Source organism: Panthera pardus, unplaced genomic scaffold, assembly GCF_024362965.1.
Source record: "Panthera pardus isolate Hobbes unplaced genomic scaffold, ASM2436296v1 HiC_scaffold_2, whole genome shotgun sequence".
Lineage (NCBI taxonomy): Eukaryota > Metazoa > Chordata > Mammalia > Carnivora > Felidae > Panthera > Panthera pardus.
In genome coordinates this window covers 81,505,982-81,526,633 of record NW_026526765.1, presented here as the reverse complement: position 1 = coordinate 81,526,633, position 20,652 = coordinate 81,505,982, and the positions used below count along the sequence as shown (strand labels likewise).

The 20,652-nt window shown below is 38.3% G+C and overlaps 2 protein-coding genes across 4 annotated transcripts in view; one reads left to right on the top strand and one right to left on the bottom strand.

Moving 5' to 3' along the window:
- SKIC3 (SKI3 subunit of superkiller complex) overlaps positions 1–7,629 on the bottom strand; it is a 162,649-nt gene extending 155,020 nt beyond the window's left edge. For both annotated transcript variants that reach the window (XM_019428820.2, XM_053907192.1), the window contains exon 1: positions 7,483–7,629. The gene's annotated coding sequence lies outside the window, so the exon portion shown is untranslated. The remainder of the gene's footprint in view (positions 1–7,482) is intronic.
- On the top strand, positions 7,611–19,051 carry RFESD (Rieske Fe-S domain containing). 2 transcript variants are annotated; one of them, XM_019428829.2, is made up of 4 exons: positions 7,611–7,741; positions 16,780–16,955; positions 17,100–17,134; positions 18,765–19,051. In XM_019428829.2, the coding sequence occupies exons 2-4, from the start codon at positions 16,781–16,783 to the stop codon at positions 19,026–19,028; spliced, it is 474 nt and encodes a 157-aa protein (XP_019284374.1). In that variant the 5' UTR covers positions 7,611–7,741; position 16,780; the 3' UTR covers positions 19,029–19,051. The 2 variants fall into 2 exon arrangements, with proteins under 2 accessions (XP_019284374.1, XP_019284375.1); XM_019428830.2 differs by lacking the exon at positions 7,611–7,741 and having other exon boundaries at positions 16,763–16,955.
- The last annotated feature ends 1,601 nt before the right edge of the window (positions 19,052–20,652 follow it).

Below are 20,652 nucleotides of genomic sequence, written 5' to 3'. Positions count from 1 at the left end.
TTTATTAGGGCTGGTCATGCAAGCACTTCTGCCTAGCATGCACCAAAGTTCTTGACTCCCAGAAGGAAAGCAGGTCATGGTCAGCATAAACCATATTGTTTGCACAAACAGATGAGGCACAGCGAGGTATCCATACTATTTAGAGAAAATCTTATTTCAGTAGAGAGAACTATTTTATCAGCCACATTCCCAGATGTCAGCCAGGGGCCAACCTTACAAGCAGAGCTTTATAAGGAGAGCCGTCTTTGGTCAGCTATGTTAACTCTTTTCTGCACAGGAGAAGAAAAGGGGAGATGTGAGTATGGCATCCAGGTTTCTACCTTAAGCATGTGGATGAACAGGGTTGTCACTTATAGAGATGCAGGAAAAAAAGAAGTACAGGTTTACAGGAGAAAATTAATATTTCAACCTCAAACACATAAAACTGACGATAGCTATGAGACGTCAAATTAAATTATGCTTTGGTGTAATCATAAACAATCTTAGAATTTCAGTGGTTTAACACAACAGTTAATTTCTCACTTAAGTTACGTATCTTTCATGGCTTGGTGGAAGGTAGTGAGTGGGGGTTGATGGGTGGTCTCTGTGTCACATAGTCACTCAGGGACCCAGGTCAGTAGAAGTCCATCATCTATAATATCTGTGGTTGTGACAAAAAAAAAAAAAAGAGAGAGAGAGAGAGAGAGAGAGAGAGAGAGAGACTGGGGAGGTGGAGTAAGAACTCTTCTATGCTTCAATCTAGAAGGGACACATGACCTCAACCAACTGTAAACAGAGTGGGAAATGTGGGGTAGTGGATGGGATGTTTGGTGAACATCTGCCACAAGTAGGAATGTCACATAGGTATTCACAACAAACTCTCACTTATGTTATGAGCAGATAGATTGTATTTGAAGCCACCCTTTCTCTTATCTGAATCACAATGGCCTCATAAGGGCAATGTTATCACCCTTTTCTGGTTTGAAAGAGTAAGAAATCCTGATTGGTTGATACTCCTCAAATCACCCTGTAGTGAAACTATCAGCACACTGAGGTCTTCGTTATTCACAAAATAGATTATGGTTTAGGATTGAAGGCAGTTTTTGAACTTCTCTGAGAGGAAGAGCTTAGTCCTAGAAAAGTCAGCCTAGAAACAGCCTGATGCTATGAGGACAGAAGAGGGGCTCACAATGGTGAGAAGAGACATTTAAAACTATTTTTAGGGCTCCTGGGTGGCTCAGTCACTTAAACATCCAACTTTGGCTCAGGTCATGATCTCTTCCTGGTTCATGAGTTTGAGCCCCACATTGGCCTGCTTCAGAGCCTCTGTCCCCTTCTCTCTCTGCCCCTCAGCCATTCACACACATGCTCTCTCTCTCTCTCTCTCTTTCAAAAATAAACATTAAAAAAAAAAACAAAAAACTATTTTTAGAGCAAGATATTGGTGAGCAAGTTCACAGAGGAAAAGCTGGAGTTTTCCATGGTAGGTAACAAAACTCATGCCAGGGCTACCACTAGGTGTCAATAGCAGGAAAGGAAAAGATCAGAGAACAAATGGAGGAAGGTTATAGGGGAAGATGCAGATTGGCTCCAAGGAGTGAGAAGGTAGAAAGTGTCCCCACACTTACACTAAAGTTTTCCAAGAATTTCATATTATTACCTGATTAACCCCATTAATACTTTATACAGAAATAAAAGAAAGCTTCTCTCCCTCTTGTGTACATATGCATGTGTAACTACTGAGGTCTTCTATTTATTCAAAATCAGATTTAAGGTCAAAGAATCTAAGATACGTCTTATTTTAATGCCCAGATTATGCCAAGGCAAAAAGAAGAACTTTTCTTAGAAACAGCAAATCTTATTCAGCCCTTTCATGACACAAGCTAAAGACTGCTAACACCCTCCATGTGCCATAAAATAATTTGGAATGGCTAATAGATAATGTAACTTATAATAAATCCAAATATATTTTCACTTTGGTAAGGCAGTTCATCAAAACTAGATGATTAGTTTTTGCTTGGATCAGTGCAGTAAATGGTCAAAAGGGAAATTATCCCATAAAATATTACTATCATCCTAAAACTATACTGAACAGAATAGAAATCAGAAGAAACTAGCATTGGAGGCAAATCCATTATGCTGGGTTTCTCAATATTTTATATGTTGAGGCTTACAGAAAAATTGATGAGGAAGACGAACAAGGCACTGGATTTCAGCTGCCTCAGACCCACTGGAACACTCTATGATCTGAGATCAGTATTCAGGACATTAAATATAGATTGTGGTTTTCAACCTTGAGGTCACACTGGAATCACCTGGGAAGTTAGAAAAAATATGTTAACCCTCCTGCTACCCCAGGTTTCATTGGTCCGGGCATCGTGACTGTCTAAAACTCCCAGGTGACTCTAAGGTACAGCCCAAGTTAAGAACCACTGCATTAGAAGATTGTCGGGGACACTTTAAAAAACATGCCAGAGAGAAAGAATGAGGATGGCGGCTTAGGAGGACGCTGGGCTCACCGCGCGTCCTGGTGATCACTTAGATTCCACCTACACCTGCCTAAATAACACAGAAAACCGCCAGAGGATTAGCAGAATGGAGTCTCCGGAGCCAAGCGCAGATGAGAGGCCCACGGAAGAGGGCCAGAAAGGATTGGCAAGAGATCTTCAATGTGTTGAACAGAAAAAATATGCAGCCGAGAATCCTTTATCCAGCAAGTCTGTCATTTAGAATAGAAGGAGAGATAAAGGTCTTCCCAAACAAACAAAAACTGAAGGAATTTGTCACCACTAAACCAGCCCTACAAGAGATCCTAAGGGGGATCCTGTGAGACAGAGTACCAGAGACATCGCTAAAGCATAAAACATAACAGACATCATAATGACTCTAAACCCATATCTTTCTATAATAACACTGAATGTAAATGGATTAAATGCGCCAACCAAAAGACACAGGGTATCAGAATGGATAAAAAAACAAGACCCATCTATTTGCTGTCTACAAGAGACTCATTTTAGATCTGAGGACACCTTTAGATTGAGAGTGAGGGGATGGAGAACTATCTATCATGCTACTGGAAGCCAAAAGAAAGCTGGGGTAGCCATACTTATATCAGACAAACTAGACTTTAAATGAAAGGCTGTAACAAGAGATGAAGAAGGGCATTATATAATAATTACAGGGTCTATCCATCAGGAAGAGCTAACAATTATAAATGTCTATGCGCCGAATACCGGAGCCCCCAAATATATAAAACAATTACTCATAAACATAAGCAACCTTATTGATAAGAATGTGGTCATTGCAGGGGACTTTAACACTCCACTTACAGAAATGGATAGATCATCTAGACACATGGTCAATAAAGAAACAAGGGCCCTGAATGACACATTGGATCAGATGGACTTGACACATATATTTAGAACTCTGCATCCCAAAGCAACAGAATATACTTTCTTCTCGAGTGCACATGGAACATTCTCCAAGATAGATCATATACTGGGTCACAAAACAGCCCTTCATAAGTATACAAGAATTGAAATCATACCATGCATACTTTCAGACCACAATGCTATGAAGCTTGAAATCAACCACAGGAAAAAGTCTGGAAAACCTCCAAAAGCATGGAGGTTAAAGAACACCCTACTAAAGAATGAGTGGGTCAACCAGGCAATTAGAGAAGAAATTAAAAAATATATGGAAACAAACGAAAATGAAAATACAACAATCCAAACGCTTTGGGACGCAGCGAAGGCAGTCCTGAGAGGAAAATACATTGCAATCCAGGCCTATCTCAAGAAACAACAAAAATCCCAAATACAAAATCTAACAGCACACCTAAAGGAAATAGAAGCAGAACAGCAAAGGCAGCCTAAACCCAGCAGAAGAAGAGAAATAATAAAGATCAGAGCAGAAATAAACAATATAGAATCTAAAAAAACTGTAGAGCAGATCAATGAAACCAAGAGTTGGTTTTTTGAAAAAATAAACAAAATTGACAAACCTCTAGCCAGGCTTCTCAAAGAGAAAAGGGAGATGACCCAAATAGATAAAATCATGAATGAAAATGGAATTATTACAACCAATCCCTCAGAGATACAAACAATTATCAGGGAATACTATGAAAAATTATATGCCAACAAATTGGACAACCTGGAAGAAATGGACAAATTCCTAAACACCCACACTCTTCCAAAACTCAATCAGGAGGAAATAGAAAACTTGAACAGACCCATAACCAGCGAAGAAACTGAATCGGTTATCAAAAATCTCCCAACAAATAAGAGTCCAGGACCAGATGGCTTCCCAGGGGAGTTCTACCAGACGTTTAAAGCAGAGATAATACCTATCCTTCTCAAGCTATTCCAAGAAATAGAAAGGGAAGGAAAACTTCCAGACTCATTCTATGAAGCCAGTATTACTTTGATTCCTAAACCAGAGACCCAGTAAAAAAAGAGAACTACAGGCCAATATCCCTGATGAACATGGATGCAAAAATTCTCAATAAGACACTAACAAATCGAATTCAACAGCATATGAAAAGAATTATTCACCATGATCAAGTGGGATTCATTCCTGGGATGCAGGGCTGGTTCAACATTCACAAATCAATCAACACGATACATCACATTAATAAAAGAAAAGATAAAAACCATATGATCCTTTCAATCGATGCAGAAAAGGCCTTTGACAAAATCCAGCACCCTTTCTTAATAAAAACCCTTGAGAAAGTCGGGGTAGAAGGAACATACTTAAACATCATAAAAGCCATTTAGGAAAAGCCCACAGCTAACATCATCCTCAAGGGGGAAAAACTGAGAGCTTTTTCCCTGAGATTAGAAACACGACAGGGACGCCCACTCTCACCGCTGTTGTTTAACATAGTGCTGGAAGTTCTAGCATCAGCAATCAGACAACAAAAGGAAATCAAAGGCATCAAAATTGGCAAAGATGAAGTCAAGCTTTCGCTTTTTGCAGATGACATGATATATACATGGAAAATCCGATAGACTCCACCAAAAGTCTGCTAGAACTGATACACGAATTCAGCAAAGTTGCAGGATACAAAATCAATGTACAGAAACCAGTTGCATTCTTATACACTAACAATGAAGCAACAGAAAGACAAATAAAGAAACTGATCCCATTCACAATTGCACCAAGAAGCATAAAATACCTAGGAATAAATCTAACCAAAGATGTAAAAGATCTGTATGCTGAAAACTATAGAAAGCTTATGAAGGTAATTGAAGAAGATATAAAGAAATGGAAAGACATTCCCTGCTCATGGATTGGAAGAATAAATATTGTCAAAATGTCAATACTACCCAAAGCTACCTACACATTCAATGCAATCCCAATCAAAATTGCACCAGCATTCTTCTCGAAACTAGAACAAGCAATTCTAAAATTCATATGGAAACACAAAAGGCCCCGAATAGCCAAAGTAATTTTGAAGAAGACCAAAGCAGGAGGCATCACAATCCCAGACTTTAGCCTCTACTACAAAGCTGTAATCATCAAGACAGCATGGTATTGGCACAAAAACAGACACATAGACCAATGGAATAGAATAGAAACTCCAGAACTAGACCCACAAATGTATGGCCATCTCATCTTTGACAAAGCAGGAAAGAATATCCAATGGAAAAAAAACAGTCTCTTTAACAAATGGTGCTGGGAGAACTGGACAGCAACATGCAGAAGGTTGAAACTAGACCACTTTCTCACACCATTCACAAAAATAAACTCAAAATGGATAAAGGACCTGAATGTGAGACAGGAAACCATCAAAACACTAGAGGAGAAAGCAGGAAAAGACCTCTCTGACCTCAGCCGTAGCAGTTTCTTACTCGACACATCCCCAAAGGCAAGGGAATTAAAAGCAAAAATGAACTACTGGGACCTCATGAAGATAAAAAGCTTCTGCACAGCAAAGGAAACAACCAACAAAACTAAAAGGCAACCAACGGAATGGGAAAAGATATTTGCAAATGATATATCGGACAGAGGGCTAGTATCCAAAATCTATAAAGGGCTCACCAAACTCCACACCCGAAAAACAAAGAACCCAGTGAAGAAATGGGCAGAAAACATGAATAGACACTTCTCTAAAGAAGACATCCGGATGGCCAACAGGCACATGAAAAGATGCTCAACGTCGCTCCTTACCAGGGAAATACAAATCAAAACCACACTCAGACATCACCTCACGCCAGTCAGAGTGGCCAAAATGAACAAATCAGGAGACTATAGATGCTGGAGAGGATGTGGAGAAACGGGAACCCTCTTGCACTGTTGGTGGGAATGCAAACTGGTGCAGCCACTCTGGAAAACAGTGTGGAGGTTCCTCAGAAAATTAAAAATAGACCTACCCTATGACCCAGCAATAGCACTGCTAGGAATTTACCCAAGGGATACAGGAGTACTGATGCATAGGGGCACTTGTACCGCAATGTTTATAGCAGCACGCTCAACAATAGCCAAATTATGGAAAGAGCCTAAATGTCCATCAACTGATGAATGGACAAAGAAATGGTGGTTTATATACACAATGGAATACTACTTGGCAATGAGAAAGAACGAAAGAACGAAATATGGCCCTTTGTAGCAACGTGGATGGAACTGGAGAGTGTGATGCTAAGTGAAATAAGCCATACAGAGAAAGACAGATAACATATGTTTTCACTCTTATGTGGATCCTAAGAAACTTAACAGAAACCCATGGGGGAGGGGAAGGATAAAAAAAAAAAGAGGTTAGAGTGGGAGAGAGCCAAAGCATAAGAGACTCTTAAAAACTGAGAACAAACTGAGGGTTGATGGGGGGTGGGAGGGCAGGGAGGGTGGGTGATGGGTATTGAGGAGGGCATCTTTTGGGATGAGCACTGGGTGTTGTATGGAAACCAATTTGACAATAAATTTCATATATTGAAAAATAAATAAATAAATAAATAAATAAACCAAAAATAAAAAACATGCCAGACTCAACTAGCTTCCAGCTTTGAATACAAGTGGGAGGTGTTGTTTTTCATTTGTTTTCAAATTCACAAAGTATACAGAGAAACAGCAAAGTTCAAAAACTTATCTACCACCTCTAATGCAACCAGTTAAGTTTTTTTTAAAAAAATCTTATAAAAAGCTTACATACATACATATCTATTTGTATCATGAGAAATATTTTTATTTACACTAAAGAATTGTGTATTGTATCCTTTCCTTTTTAATATTAATTACATTCATGATATCTGTTGAGTATGTGGCTACAAAGTAATTCACATGTCTACACCGTATTTTATTTGACCACCATTCCCTTCTTGCTGATCACTTTAGCTATTCTTAATTCTTTCGTGGCAGTAAGCATCCTTACACATGGATTACACGCATCGTGATGAACTTCTGTAAATATTTTATAAGGTAAATTCCTGAGAGTGAGATCGTGGATGCATGTAAAATGTGGATAAATGTAGTGAGATTAACACATACGTTAAAATAGATGCTACCTACGGTTGTCAAGCACACTTTCACGACTGTCAGTTCGGAAGCCTCGGCAGAGGGCGGTTGACCAGCGGCCAGCTGGGGATGGCGGTCATCAGCCCGCAGTGCCCCTGAGGCAGTCTCCGAGGGCAGGCGCTCTCGGGTCACGTGGGCGGCTTGCCCCGCCCCCCGGAAGCTCCGAGCCTCGGTCCGAGGCCTGGCTCCCGCAGGAGAGTCACGCGGCCTCCGCTGCTGGCAGGACGTGCGGAGGCGGAGCAAGGGACTAAAGGTAAATTCAGTTCTCGCGGCGGGGTTGGGCGGGGCTCGCGAGCGCCGCTGTTTCCGGCCGGGCTGCAGGCCTCAGGTCGGGCTTCCGCCGGCGGCGCCGGCGGTGGCCGGGAGCTGGTGGGGGTTGGTGTCGTCTGGCCTATGCTCCAGGCCCTTCTGAGCGCTATGGCTCTGCCGGGAGTCGGCTCGCGTTCGTTAACCGTTAATCTCCGGACGGGATTCCGCCCAGTCACAGCGAGGCCCTTCGAGCTTGTTCACCTTACAGTCTGGGCCCACCCAGGACCTGCCGCCTGTGTGGGGCAGGCGGGGCGTTTTTAACTAGCTTTCCTGGCCTCTATGCGTACTAAATCTGCTCCGCGGTTTCTGCAGCCCAGGCCGTGGTAGATACTCGTCTCCTGAAGTCTGTAGGCGCAACAGTCCAGAACCTCTGGACAGCCACGTGTAGCCTGTGCCCGGGGTTCCTGAGCACCTCTCCGTATAACTACTGTAGACGGTCTTTACTAAGGTGTTAAATACACTTTCAAGTCGTGCGTTAATTTGTCAGAACTGGAAGGGCCTTAGAGATGACAGCTCACATGGTTAGAGCGTTTCCCATGGTCCGGTCCTGCTCTACAATACTTGATTTGTATTCCAGAGCAGCTACATGACTTTATTAAATGATTAAACGCTTTAAACATCCGTTGATGCTACTCTTGTGACATTAGCTTTCCTAAAGTAAAAAAAAAATCAGAACCATGTTTGGTGATAAACGTACATCTACGTATATATACGTACACAGATATCTTTATTTTGCTAAAAGGCTTTGTACCTTTAAGTTTACTTGCAGGCCACGAGTTTTTATAAACTATGGATGCTGCTTAGATGAAATGTTAAGATGTATACACTGTGTTCACTGAATATAGACTCAGAAGATGTAGGTTTGAATCCTGACTGCTACTTTTGTTAAAGGGGATCCTTTACCCTTAGTTTCCTAATCTGCAAGATAGGTATACTACTTACCCCTTGGCGATAGTGAACTCCTGTATGCAAACAGTCCAAGTGGGTGGCCACTCACTGAAGGATAACTAGTTTTATCTGTAATATTCTGCCATCCAAAGAGATGCAAAACTAATATCTAAGGCTGGTCTCTTCTCTGAACCTAAAAACAAGGGTGTCACCCTGGAGCCATGCATTCTGATAATGTGTAGGTCAAGGCTCCAGACTTAGTAAAAGCACCTTTGTCAGAGATCAAGAGGAATAACAAGTAAGTTCTTTTAATTTCATGTCTCTTTTGTCTCCAGTGTCTTATGGAAACTTATTTATTTATTTTTTTTAATTTAACCTGAATGGATTCCCTATGCTGGAAAAGTATCTAATAGAGACTGAGGATCTATTGAACTAATCTGTAATTTTATATGGTGTTAGCACGTTTAGAAACCTATTTTAGGCACGGGCCAAAAAAATACTTCTTAAGGAGGAAAATGGAACAAAATGGCTAAATTTTTCAGAAGTGACTTTGCTTGATCTAGCCCCCAAACAGCACAGACCGGTTAATTTTTCACTTTCTTTTTAGTTAAGATTCTGCTATCTTAAAGTAGACTCAAAATGAGGAAATATGTGGGAGCATATGAATAGTGCATCAAAGTAACAGTAACTAAGGTGAATACATTGACTCTTATTGTCTGAATGGACCATGATATTCACAATATTTAATTAAGAATAATGTGGATGTTAATTATAAATATTACTAGCTATCATAAATACATATGACCATTATTTGAAGGGTATGATAATACTTTCCTAAGCAAAAAGCAAGACTGTAATCATAGTTCTCTGAAACCTTTTATCATTTAGCCCAGCGTTCTCTGCTCATTTCTTATCAGCTTGTGCAAAGTTCACCGCAGTTTTCCTTGGTTGGGGTGCAAACACTGCTAAAACTGTATGTTCGAAGAGACTGAAACTTGAGGAAGGATTGTATTGGGTTCTCATTTCTTTGGAAGTCTGGAGAACTTAATTAACTTTTCATGCTGTACATTTCATATGTTTTACTTGCTTGATACTAGTATTTCTTTTCTAACTTTTTGCCTGGACAAAGAAAACTAAATATTCATTTATTTCCCCTTTCTAGTGCCAAGTTTTTAAAGAAGCTGAACAAAATTCTCAGTCCATTCATGATCTTTCTGCAGAGGCACGTTTTCTGAGGATAGAAAGTGCCATTTTATCCTGTTTCTTGGTTTTTGGATCATCTGTTACATAAATGTAAAGTAGGATACAACTTCTAAGCTAAAAGAGTAATTTTAAATATAAGACTAAATGTTACATTTTTAGGCATTTAAGAAATTCCGTGTTTTCTATCCCCTTGCTTTTCTTTATAAATTTACTCTATCTACATGTATCCATTAATGATATATTGTTTTGTTTTGCCCATTTTTGCACTTGGTAAAAATAGCAGCATACTCCGAATTCTTTAAAAATTGTTTTCCTTTAAAGTTATATTTTTGAAGTTAATCCAACTTGATGCATCCAGACATTTTTTACTGCTACATTGCATTCCATTGAATGAATGTGAAAATTCTCCATTCTACTGTTGATGCATTTTGAGTTTTTTCCCATCGTTTGCTGTTATAACCATTCCTGTGATTATCTCCTAGTGTACCTCTGCACGTTTCTCTGGAGTGTACTTAAAGGGGGATTAATGGATCGTGAATATGTTCGACTTTACTAGGTCATGCCAAATTGTGGTAGCACTAATTAATGTCATCACTATCAATTTCTCCATATCCTCACCAGTACTTGCTATAATTTTTGCCACTCAATTGGATAGAAAATAGTATCCTATTTGTGACTTTGCTTTGCATTTCTTTTACTTTTTCCTTCTGATGAGGTTGAGCATCTTTACATGTAATCACTGGCCATTTACACTTCCTCATCTATGCAATGTTTGTGTCTTTTGCCCATTTTTCTGTGTGTGTGTGTGTGTATGTGTGTGTGTGTTTGCACTTTACTGGTATAGTAAAGTCCTTCATACTTTCTGAATCGTCATCCTTAGTCGGTTATACGTGTTGCAAACTCTACATTTCTTGTTTTTTTCTTCAGCCTATTTCAGTTCATCTGTTCCCTTTTATCTTATCTTTGTTGCCCCTCTGTCTGTTCTGTCACAAAATGTGATAAAGGCTGCACGTCCAATGCTGTGGAGTAAATACTACCACCTGAGCAATTTGTATACTTTGGGTACCTGCCAATATCAAGCAAAACAAGATAATTGTTTAGGGATGTGGTAATCCAGCCTTCTGTTAGCCACAGCTAATCCAGGAAATTATGGCATGGCTCTCATTGCCTTTGCTTAAAAATACTATATTTTTGGGGTTTTTTTGTTATTGTGAAATGATTTTCAGTTTTTTAATTTGAGTATAGTTGACGCACAATGTTACATTAGTTTCAGGTGTACAACATAGTGATTCAGCTTCTCTGTATGTTAGCTGTGCTCACCACAAGTGTAGCTACCATCTGTCACCATACAACACTATTACAATATTATTGACTGTATTCTCTCTGCTGTGCCTTTTATTCTCATGACTTATTCATTCCATAAATGGAGGTCTGTATCTCCCACTCCCCCTTACCAATTTTGCCATTCCCTAACCCCCTTCCCTTTGGCAACCATCAGTTCTCTGTGTTTATAGGTCTGATTCTGCTTTTTGTTTCTTTGTTTATTCATTTGAGTGAAATCACATGGTATTTGTCTTTCTCAGTTTGATTTACTTATTGTGAAATAATTTTTTAAAATAGCATACGTTATGTTTTTCCATCATGTAAAAAGCAACTAGGTTAGTTAGAGCAGGAATTAACAGTGCAAACTTCAGAGTACAGACTTGACATTTCTATAATTTCCTAAGATTGATTTGTGTAATGCTTTCCTTTATACCTTGAATTCAAAGTTCCTTCCTACCTCTCCTCATCAACACACATGCACACACACAAATATCCCTCATCCTACACCTCAGTTTTGGAGCGCAGGCTGATGTAATATCTAGTGTCTATGTTCCTTGTGGCTCAGAATTACACTTCTCAAAACAGTAGCCTGTGAAGTCCTTCATCTAAGGCTCTCTCCTAACACATTCACATGGAGATTTTTTACTTCTAAATAATAATTTCTGTTTTACAAACTTTTTAAATGATCCATGCTCTTTTTCTCCCAACATTTCCAGACTTCCAATCAATGAGTCATACAAGATTAAATAAATATTTAGTAAAGCCATCAGAAAGCCTGGAGCCTCTGCCATAAAACACATATTCCCTCTTGTTGGGAGGAGATTGGGTCTACAGCTTACGACCATTCTAATCTATATTCATCAAGGTCCAAGTGCCCTTTTTTTTTTTTAAATTTTTTTAACGTTTATTTATTTTTGAGACAGATAGAGACAGAGCATGAACGGGGGAGGGTCAGAGAGAAGGAGACACAGAATCTGAAACAGGCTCCAGGCTCTGAGCTATCAGCACAGATCCCGACGCGGGGCTCGAACTCACAGACCGTGAAATCATGACCTGAGCCGAAGTCGGCTGCTTAATCGACTGAGCCACCCAGGCACCCCTCAAGTGCCCTTTTTAAAAAGGTTCCACATGGGGCACCTGTGGGGGGGCTCAGTCATTTAAGCGTACAATTTCGGGTCAGGTCATGATCTCCTGGTTCATGAGTTCGAGCCCCATGTCAGGCTCTGTGCTGACAGCTCAGAGCCTGGAGCCTGCTTCGAATTCTGTGACTCCCTCTCTCTCTGTCCCTCCCCTGCTCGTGTGTGCTCTCTTTCTCTCAAAAATAAACAAACATTTAAAGAAATTTTTAAAAGAAGTTCCATATATGCATTTATATGTAAAATGTTAACCTAAGACGAGTGAAATCAAAATGGCAGTTTCCTGTTCTCAAGGAAAGTTACATCATCACTTTGTAAACTTCCTTTGAAATATGACGATGTTACTGTATTTGAAGAGGAGGTGGATTAGGAAGGATTGGTCATCTTCCTAAAATTAGAATATTTGAAGTTGACATGTGATTTATAATTTTGTTAAATATCTTAAATTATAGGCAACTGTATTCTGTTTAATACCATGAGCATTCCATGGCAACCTTCCTTTGTTTAACAGCATCTGGGTCTCTACAACTATCATGGGCCATCACTTTGATTCACTTCCTTTCCTTTTCTATATGTAATTCCTTATCTTGTATCAGGCAGAGTTGGATACCTCTCACGTTATCTGCAGCTATCTCATTTCCCAATCTGATGAAATCCATAAAATAATTAAATTGTTAAAATGGACCTGAAACTGGAAATGTTGAGTAAAACCTAGCCTTGCCACAACCTTTAGAATGGTTGTTACATTTTGTTTTGGAAGGCTTGTGTCAACATAAACATCTATTGAGACATTATGACTGAAGAGTTATTTTGGATTGAAAATGAACATATAACCCATTTTAAAGGCTGATTGTGTGATTAATTTTGAAATAATAGCTCCTAAATGTCATACAGTGATGTATATAAATCATTATTTTGATTGAAGGGCTAGATCAGACCTATACAGAGAGCCAGTCTCACTATGAACAATATTGAAAGATTTCTTAGTCTTATTTTTCTCACCTTTCAATTTCTATATTTGGCCAAAAGGGTATTTAAGAATCTAATAGACAAACTTTAAAGATACTAGGAAGAAAAGTAGTAATAATAATTCTGGATATAAACTCTTACTTGGAATTTAACACTATTTGATTTCTAGGAGAGTGGAGGTTAAGGAAATAAGGAAAATTACAAGGAGAAAAGTAGTCCAAGCCTTCATGAAAGAACCAACCTTTTGGGACAATTTCCTAGGAAGTCCATATTTTCTTCATGTATTGTGTAATACACATAGAGGTGGCCAGCATTAGAATGGATTTCACCTCATTGCCTGCCTTCCTGCTGGATCACCACTTACTTACCATTTGAGGAAAATGTAGGACAGAAAAGTAAACACCAAGTGAATGTCATTTGATTAACAGTAGATTGGACACATACTGGTCTTGCCTCTCTTCAGGCTCTCTTCCACTTGATCTTTAACTGTTGATGCACCTAAGGAATTATATTAGACCTGTCTGTACTCCCTCTCCAACTTACTCCATTGAATTCTGTAATTTTTCAACTCTCAAATTTCTCTCTCTTGTGATTCTCAACTCTAGTTTCATATATCCAACTGTAGACATGATATCTCTGTCTAGAGTCTTTTAGTTATTCCAAACTCAGTATGTGCAAAATGTAGCTAGTTCTTGATTTTCCATTTCTGGAAATACCATTCCATTTTCAGTCTTTTCTATCATAGTTACAATCTCGCTGGTTGCACAAAACTAAAACCTGGGAGCTACCCTTATTTATTTTCTGTAGCTCCTTTATTCCTGTTCACGAGCCCAACCTCTCTGGTCTTACTCAGTTTCCTCACTATACAATTAAAATAATACCTTTTTATAGTAACATGTTAGGATATTAAATGAGTTAAGTAAATGCAAAGTCTTAAAACAGTACCTGACATTTAATTAGCACAGTGTAATTGTGGCTACTGCTATTGTTGTTGTTGTTGTTGTTGTTGTTGTTGTTGTTACTTTTTCACCCCCACAAAATCAACACCCTGGTCTAAACCACCATATTTTGTCCTGTGGATCACTACAATAGCTTTCTGATTTCTGTGTTTCCACTCTTGTTTGGCTACAATCTATTGTCCACACAGCCAGGGCATTCTTTTAAAAACAGATCATGTCATCTCTGCCTGCTTTACACCCTTTAACACATTCCCTTTGCCCCTACAATAAAATTCACACACAGTACTGCATGACCTGGCTCCTGTTTGTTTCACCAAGCTCACTTGTTATGGTCCAGTCTCCTATCTGTTCCTCATTAGCCAAGTCTCCTTTCCTCAGGTTTTCATATTTGTTGTTCCTCGGCCTGGAATGCTCTTCCTTCAGCTCTTAGAATGTCTGGTTCATTTGCATTTTTCAGGTTCTAGCTCAACTGTCATTTCAGAATCATCTTCCCAGCCTATTCTTTGCAAAATGGCCTCCCCTTTTCTCTCTCATATTACACAGTTCATTTTATTCATGGTTGTTATGGTAGTGTGTAATTATATCATTTGTGTATTTGTTTACTGGTATTTATTTGTTGGTCTCACCAACTAGAATATAATATCTAGAAGAAAGAGACCTTATCTCTTTTACTTCCTTGAAGTGCTAGTCACATAGTACATGTTGAGAAAATATTTGTCAAATGAATGATAATCTCTGACAAGAAAAGAGAACTTTGCAAAAGGAGAATCTGAAGATCCATTGTTGAAATTTTCTTTTCATTTTGTAATTCTGTGCTAAAGATTACTGTCAATAGTCCCTTCTTGAGAAATTTTCCCGCTTAGTTTTTAGACATATATTCCTCTCTAAATAGATTACAGAGAAATTTGTCCATCAATGATCCAAAGAAAAAGTAGGATGTGATTAGATGTTACCATGAACTTTTAGTTTCTTTCATATAATAAAGGGGTTGAAGTAGCCCTGCTCCAAGGTAATGGTCTGGGTACATACAAGATCTCATGCCCAAATGCTGTAGGCAGCCTCTTTTCTGTCCACTCACATTGGGGAGTGAGCTTGCCTTATGCCGCTTGTGGAGCTGGACATTGTCTGGATAGTTGAAGGTTCCCATTCTCCAGCAGAGGGCAGAAACCATGAAGGAATATCCAAAAATGCATTATTAAGAAATAAAAAGTAAAACTCTTTAAGTGGTCTCAGTTTGCGTTTTGTGATTTTTATTTCATTACATGCAAAGATTCAAAATATGCTCTTGCCTGGGGAAGAAAGCTGTTTGTCAACCCTAAGGTAATATTATATGTGGTTCTTTATACTTTTTGAAAGTTATAGACCACACAGTCTCTATCCTGAGAGGAAAAGCAGGAATGTTTCCAGAAAAATTGGTGATTACAACACTAATGGAAAGAGGGTGGCGAGAAGAAGAAAGATTTGGGGTTAGGAGTGAAGAAAGAAAAATACAGCAATTCTTGGCAAAACAGGATATATAGTTTTTTGTTTTTTGTTTTTTTGTTTTGTTTTGTTTTTTTCAGAAACTGTCATAGAATAAAACTTAAATACTCCCCCTATGGGACGCCCTCAGGAAAATCCTCTACAGAGGCTGACACTCCTGACACTGATGTATCTTGATGTTTCCTTCTCACATGGAATTAACAGACTATGACTGTGTTCTTAAAGTATACAAAGGTCTCTTTGAAAGAGCTGCTTTCAAAGAAGTAACCTAAACATCTTTGCTGAGAAAAAATATATTCAGAGTACCTGGAAATTCTCTACTAAAACTTCTCTGTTTAGAAATATATATACATATATTTCTATATATACGTCTATATATTACATACTTCTATAAATTAATTGAAGAGAAAGCCATCTCTTTGAATTCCCAACAAGGCAGAAGAAAGTAATGACAGTTTCTGAGTTAAGAAAATGTAATATGCCCATTCATACCTATCTCCTTATGGCAGAGTAGTTATCTGGTTGATTTCTAAGACTGGTTGTTCATTCCAGGCAAAATCAAATGAATCACCCTACCAAGATCTCAACCAAGAGATCCAAGACTGTTCAGACTATCAAAGAATCCTACCTTCAGAAGAAGGTTGAAAACAACACTGGTAACTGGCTGTTGTTTAGCATTGAATTGATAGGGAATAAAAGGACAATGAAACTTAACTCTTTGGGTCTTGGGACTTTGAAATATACACCTTACCCATTGAAATGAATCTAATATGAGTCCAGCCTCAAAGTGGGGAATCTTTCCTAATTTGGGCAAGCTTTAAGAGTCTCTAACTTGAAATTATGACCATGACCCAATGTGTATAAATGCTTTATTTTGTATAGCTACCAAAAACAAAAACAAAACAAAAACAAAAACAAAAACACCATCCATCAGTCTTAGAGAAATCAAACGTCTATTACAGTATGATTCTCTCCATAACCAAACTAGTGAAGACTACTTGCTTTTTGTTTTGTTCGACTAGCATGGATCTTGATGGCTCTGAACAAGATCCTGAAGTGAAGGAATATTCTCCTGTCTGTGTTGGCAGAGAAGATGACATTAAAAAATCTAAAAGAATGACAGCTGTTGTCCATGATAGAGAAGTGGTCATTTTCTACCACAAAGGAGAATATCATGCGATGGATATTCGCTGTTACCGTAAGAGTTTATTTTTTATTTGTAAACCTTGTATTTGTTTACTAACCACAAAACTATCAAAATTTCAGGTGTTTTTTTTTTGTTTTTTTTTGTTTTTTTTTTTTTTTTTTTAGTGACTAGATGTAATATTCAATTCCTTTTCAGACTCAGGAGGGCCTTTACATTTGGGAGAAATAGAGGTATGTAAAATCTATTCTCTACAAATTCACGTTTTATTTATATTGTCTCATTCTGTATGCAAAAAAATTGTATTTGAGCTTGAACTGTCTTTTAACGCTTTGAGTATAATTGCTAATATTCTAGGAATTTACAGTCCTACAATGTAGAGAAAACTGTTTCACAGATAAATATGAGAAGTATGCATGTCTTCTGACCTAACAATTATACTCTGATATCTACCCTGCAGATATAATTGCACAAATGTTTAAGAATATATAAAGGAGAGGTTTACTGTGGCATTATTTGTCATAATGAAAAATTGAAGGCAACCTAAATGTTTTAACAATAGGAAACAGTTTCAATAAGCTATGAATAGCCATGCTGTGGAAAACTGTGCAGCCACTAAATTAATGAGGCAGATTTCTGTGTGTTGGTATGGAGGGATGTCAGCAGTATATCTTTGAGCAGAAAAAAGCAAGCCATAGAATAATAGGTCTAATGAGATCCCATTTTTTAAATAAAAAGTAACATTCACTTTTTACTTTTTACTGCACAGTTTGATTTTTTTCAGTGATTATATATTACCTGTATAATGTAGTAAAAATGTGTGTATTTAAAAAAAAATTTTTTTTAAAAAGCTTTATCTGAGGAGGGAATGGGGGAACTGTCTTACTTCCAAACTAGCTAGCCGCCTAATTTGTTTTCTACTTCATAAAACTGATCTCTCTCCCTCCTTCCCTCCCTCTCCTCCCTGAACAGTACAAAATGAATGCTTAAACTTAGTGTTCCACTCTCTCTACACTTCATATCTACCTATTTCCACACCTGTCCTCATGTTAAAGGACATTCATTATGAACATGAATGTTTGAATTACGAAAATGTGAATGTTTGTTGACAGTTCTGTGGGGGTACAATATCAGCACTCCTGCACTTCTGGTGTAGAGAAAAAGGTAAGCACGTGGTGATGATAATGTGAAAGAATTTCCCTGAGTTTTGGACCATAATGAGAGCTGTAAGACTTTGCTCCTCCAAGTGTGATCCATAGAACCAGCAACACTGGCGTCACCTGGGAGTTTGTTGGAACCACAGAATCTTGTACCCTACCCTAAGCCTACTGAACTTAAACAAGATCCAGGTGATTCCCATGCTCTTTAAAATTTGAGAACCACTGACTTAAGACAGTTAAAAAGTTGAGAATTGACTACTTTGAGTCACAGATCACTCTTCAGTTAACGTATACACTCATGCCTTTAGTAACCTTCTTAAATTTATATTTGAAGCTTACTGTGCTCCCAGCGGCTAGAGGAAATTCCTTTAGAAGCACTTGATGCCGTTGTCCCATTTCTGTCAAGGAAGTGACGTTCACATCTAGTACATAACAGCATAGCTTCAGTCACATGGTGTAGTTGCCTGACCTCATTTTCTGATACAGTTCTAACACGCTGGGTTTCTAATCAAATGCAAAAGGGACCTGATGACTGCTAAGATTAGGTTCTGCCTTATGCTGAATAATTTGTAAATGGAAGGAAAAAAGAGGAGCTGGCCTGTTCTTTAACCTGGTTATTCTGCAATAGAATCTGTTCTGAGTCTGAGATTTATTGTGAATGTTGGAAATGTCAGACTATTAAATCATTTATTTCCTTCCCCAGGAGTTTGACGGACGACCATGCATAGTTTGCCCCTGGCATAAATACAAAATTACTTTGGCAACAGGAGAAGGACTATACCAGTCTATAAACCCTAGAGATCCATCAGCAAAACCTGAGTGGTGTTCCAAAGGAGTAAAGCAAAGGATTCATACAGTGACAGTGGACAATGGGAACATTTACGTGACTCTTTCTAAAGAACCTTTTAAGTGTGACTCTGATTTTTATGCCACTGGAGACTTCAAAGTAATTCAGAGTTCTTTCTGATAAAATTATATGGCAATGAAAAATGGTGTGTGTGTTTGGAAAATATTTTTAGAATAACTTTGCTTCAATACCAAAGAGGATTAATTTTCCCAAAACAGGCACATTTATTACTTACTTTAAAAAAATCACATACATCTGAGCAGTTCAAAGTGATGTAAGGATTATTGTTAAGATCTATAGAATACATTTCACCCAATCCTCTGGACTGATTGGAACCTGAAGGTTATAAGTTTGGAATGTGCATTTTCAGGGTGAAAATAATTTGCAGTAACCACATTGAAAAAAGGTAAAAATGAGATCTAATAAGAACCATTGGGGAGGGGGGTAATCCTTATTTTGATGTAGTAGACTTTATCATGGAAAAGTTTTAATATATACAAACTAAACAAAATAGTGTAACAAACTCTCATCACCTAGCTTCAACAATTACCAGCATTCTTCCATTCTTATTTCCATTCTTATTTCACTGATACCTCCACACACTCTCCATCTCCCCTATTTATTATTCTTACTTTTTAAAAGTAAAATTTAAATACACTGAAATACTTAAATCTCAACTATTCAATATTTCTAAATACATAGCAGACTTTTTATACTTGAAAAATGTCTCCAAAATGGGGTTGATTTACATGCTTCATTTAAAAATAAGAAACTTATTCAACACTTACTACATACAACACCTGGTGCTCGTCACAAGTGCACTCCTTAATCCTCATGTACTGCGCATTGAAACCACATAAATCTTGGCTCAGTTTCTCTCTGGTCAAGGCAGACACTCCTAAAGTAAGGAAGATACACACAGCTGCTTCCCAGACATGAAGGACGTGAAGTCTCTTACTCAGTGAGCCAAAGTACTGGGAGTGCCTAGATGAAATTGTCAAATAAAGGTGTTCTTTCTTTTTTCAGAATTTCGTGATGTGTGTAGAACTAAGCATTCCGTGTAAATGTTACAGAGAAGAGATATAGGATGTTCTTCCTCGGAGTCCTTTCTGCTGAGTTCACAAGCAGGGTTGATGTTAAATTGGTCCACCCTGTTTTTACATGCCAGTTATTTATGGCCAACACTATTCTGGTTGCCTCGTGCCACACTGTACCAGAACACTCTGGGTGCTTATCATCTAAAATTCGGCAGCATATAGTAGAATATAAGAATAAGAAGGACCAGAACCAGGATGAACAGATTATGAATTCAGAGAATTCTGTGAGAAAAGCTGTTTGTCAAAATTGGAACTTTGTCTCAAAAGCACAGTAATCTTCTTAGTGGCACAGGATTGAATTAAGGCTCCAAACATAATACTTAACATTCTAAGGGGGCCACCTGGACTCTTTCCCTTGGTTATTGTAAAAATAATAAGTGACTAAAATACTTATCATTAAGGGTCTGCTTACAGAGCCCTTTGCTACATATTACATTTCCTTTTCTTTTTTTTTTTTATTTATTTTTTAATTTTTTTTTACATTTTATTTATTTTTGAGAAACAGAGTGAGACAAAGTGTGAGTGGGGGAGGGGCAGAGAGAGAAGGAGACAGAATCTGAAGCAGACTCCAGGCTCTGAGCAAGCAGTCAGCACAGAGCCCGATGCGGGGCCCAAACCCACAAACTGTGAGATCATGACCTGAGCCG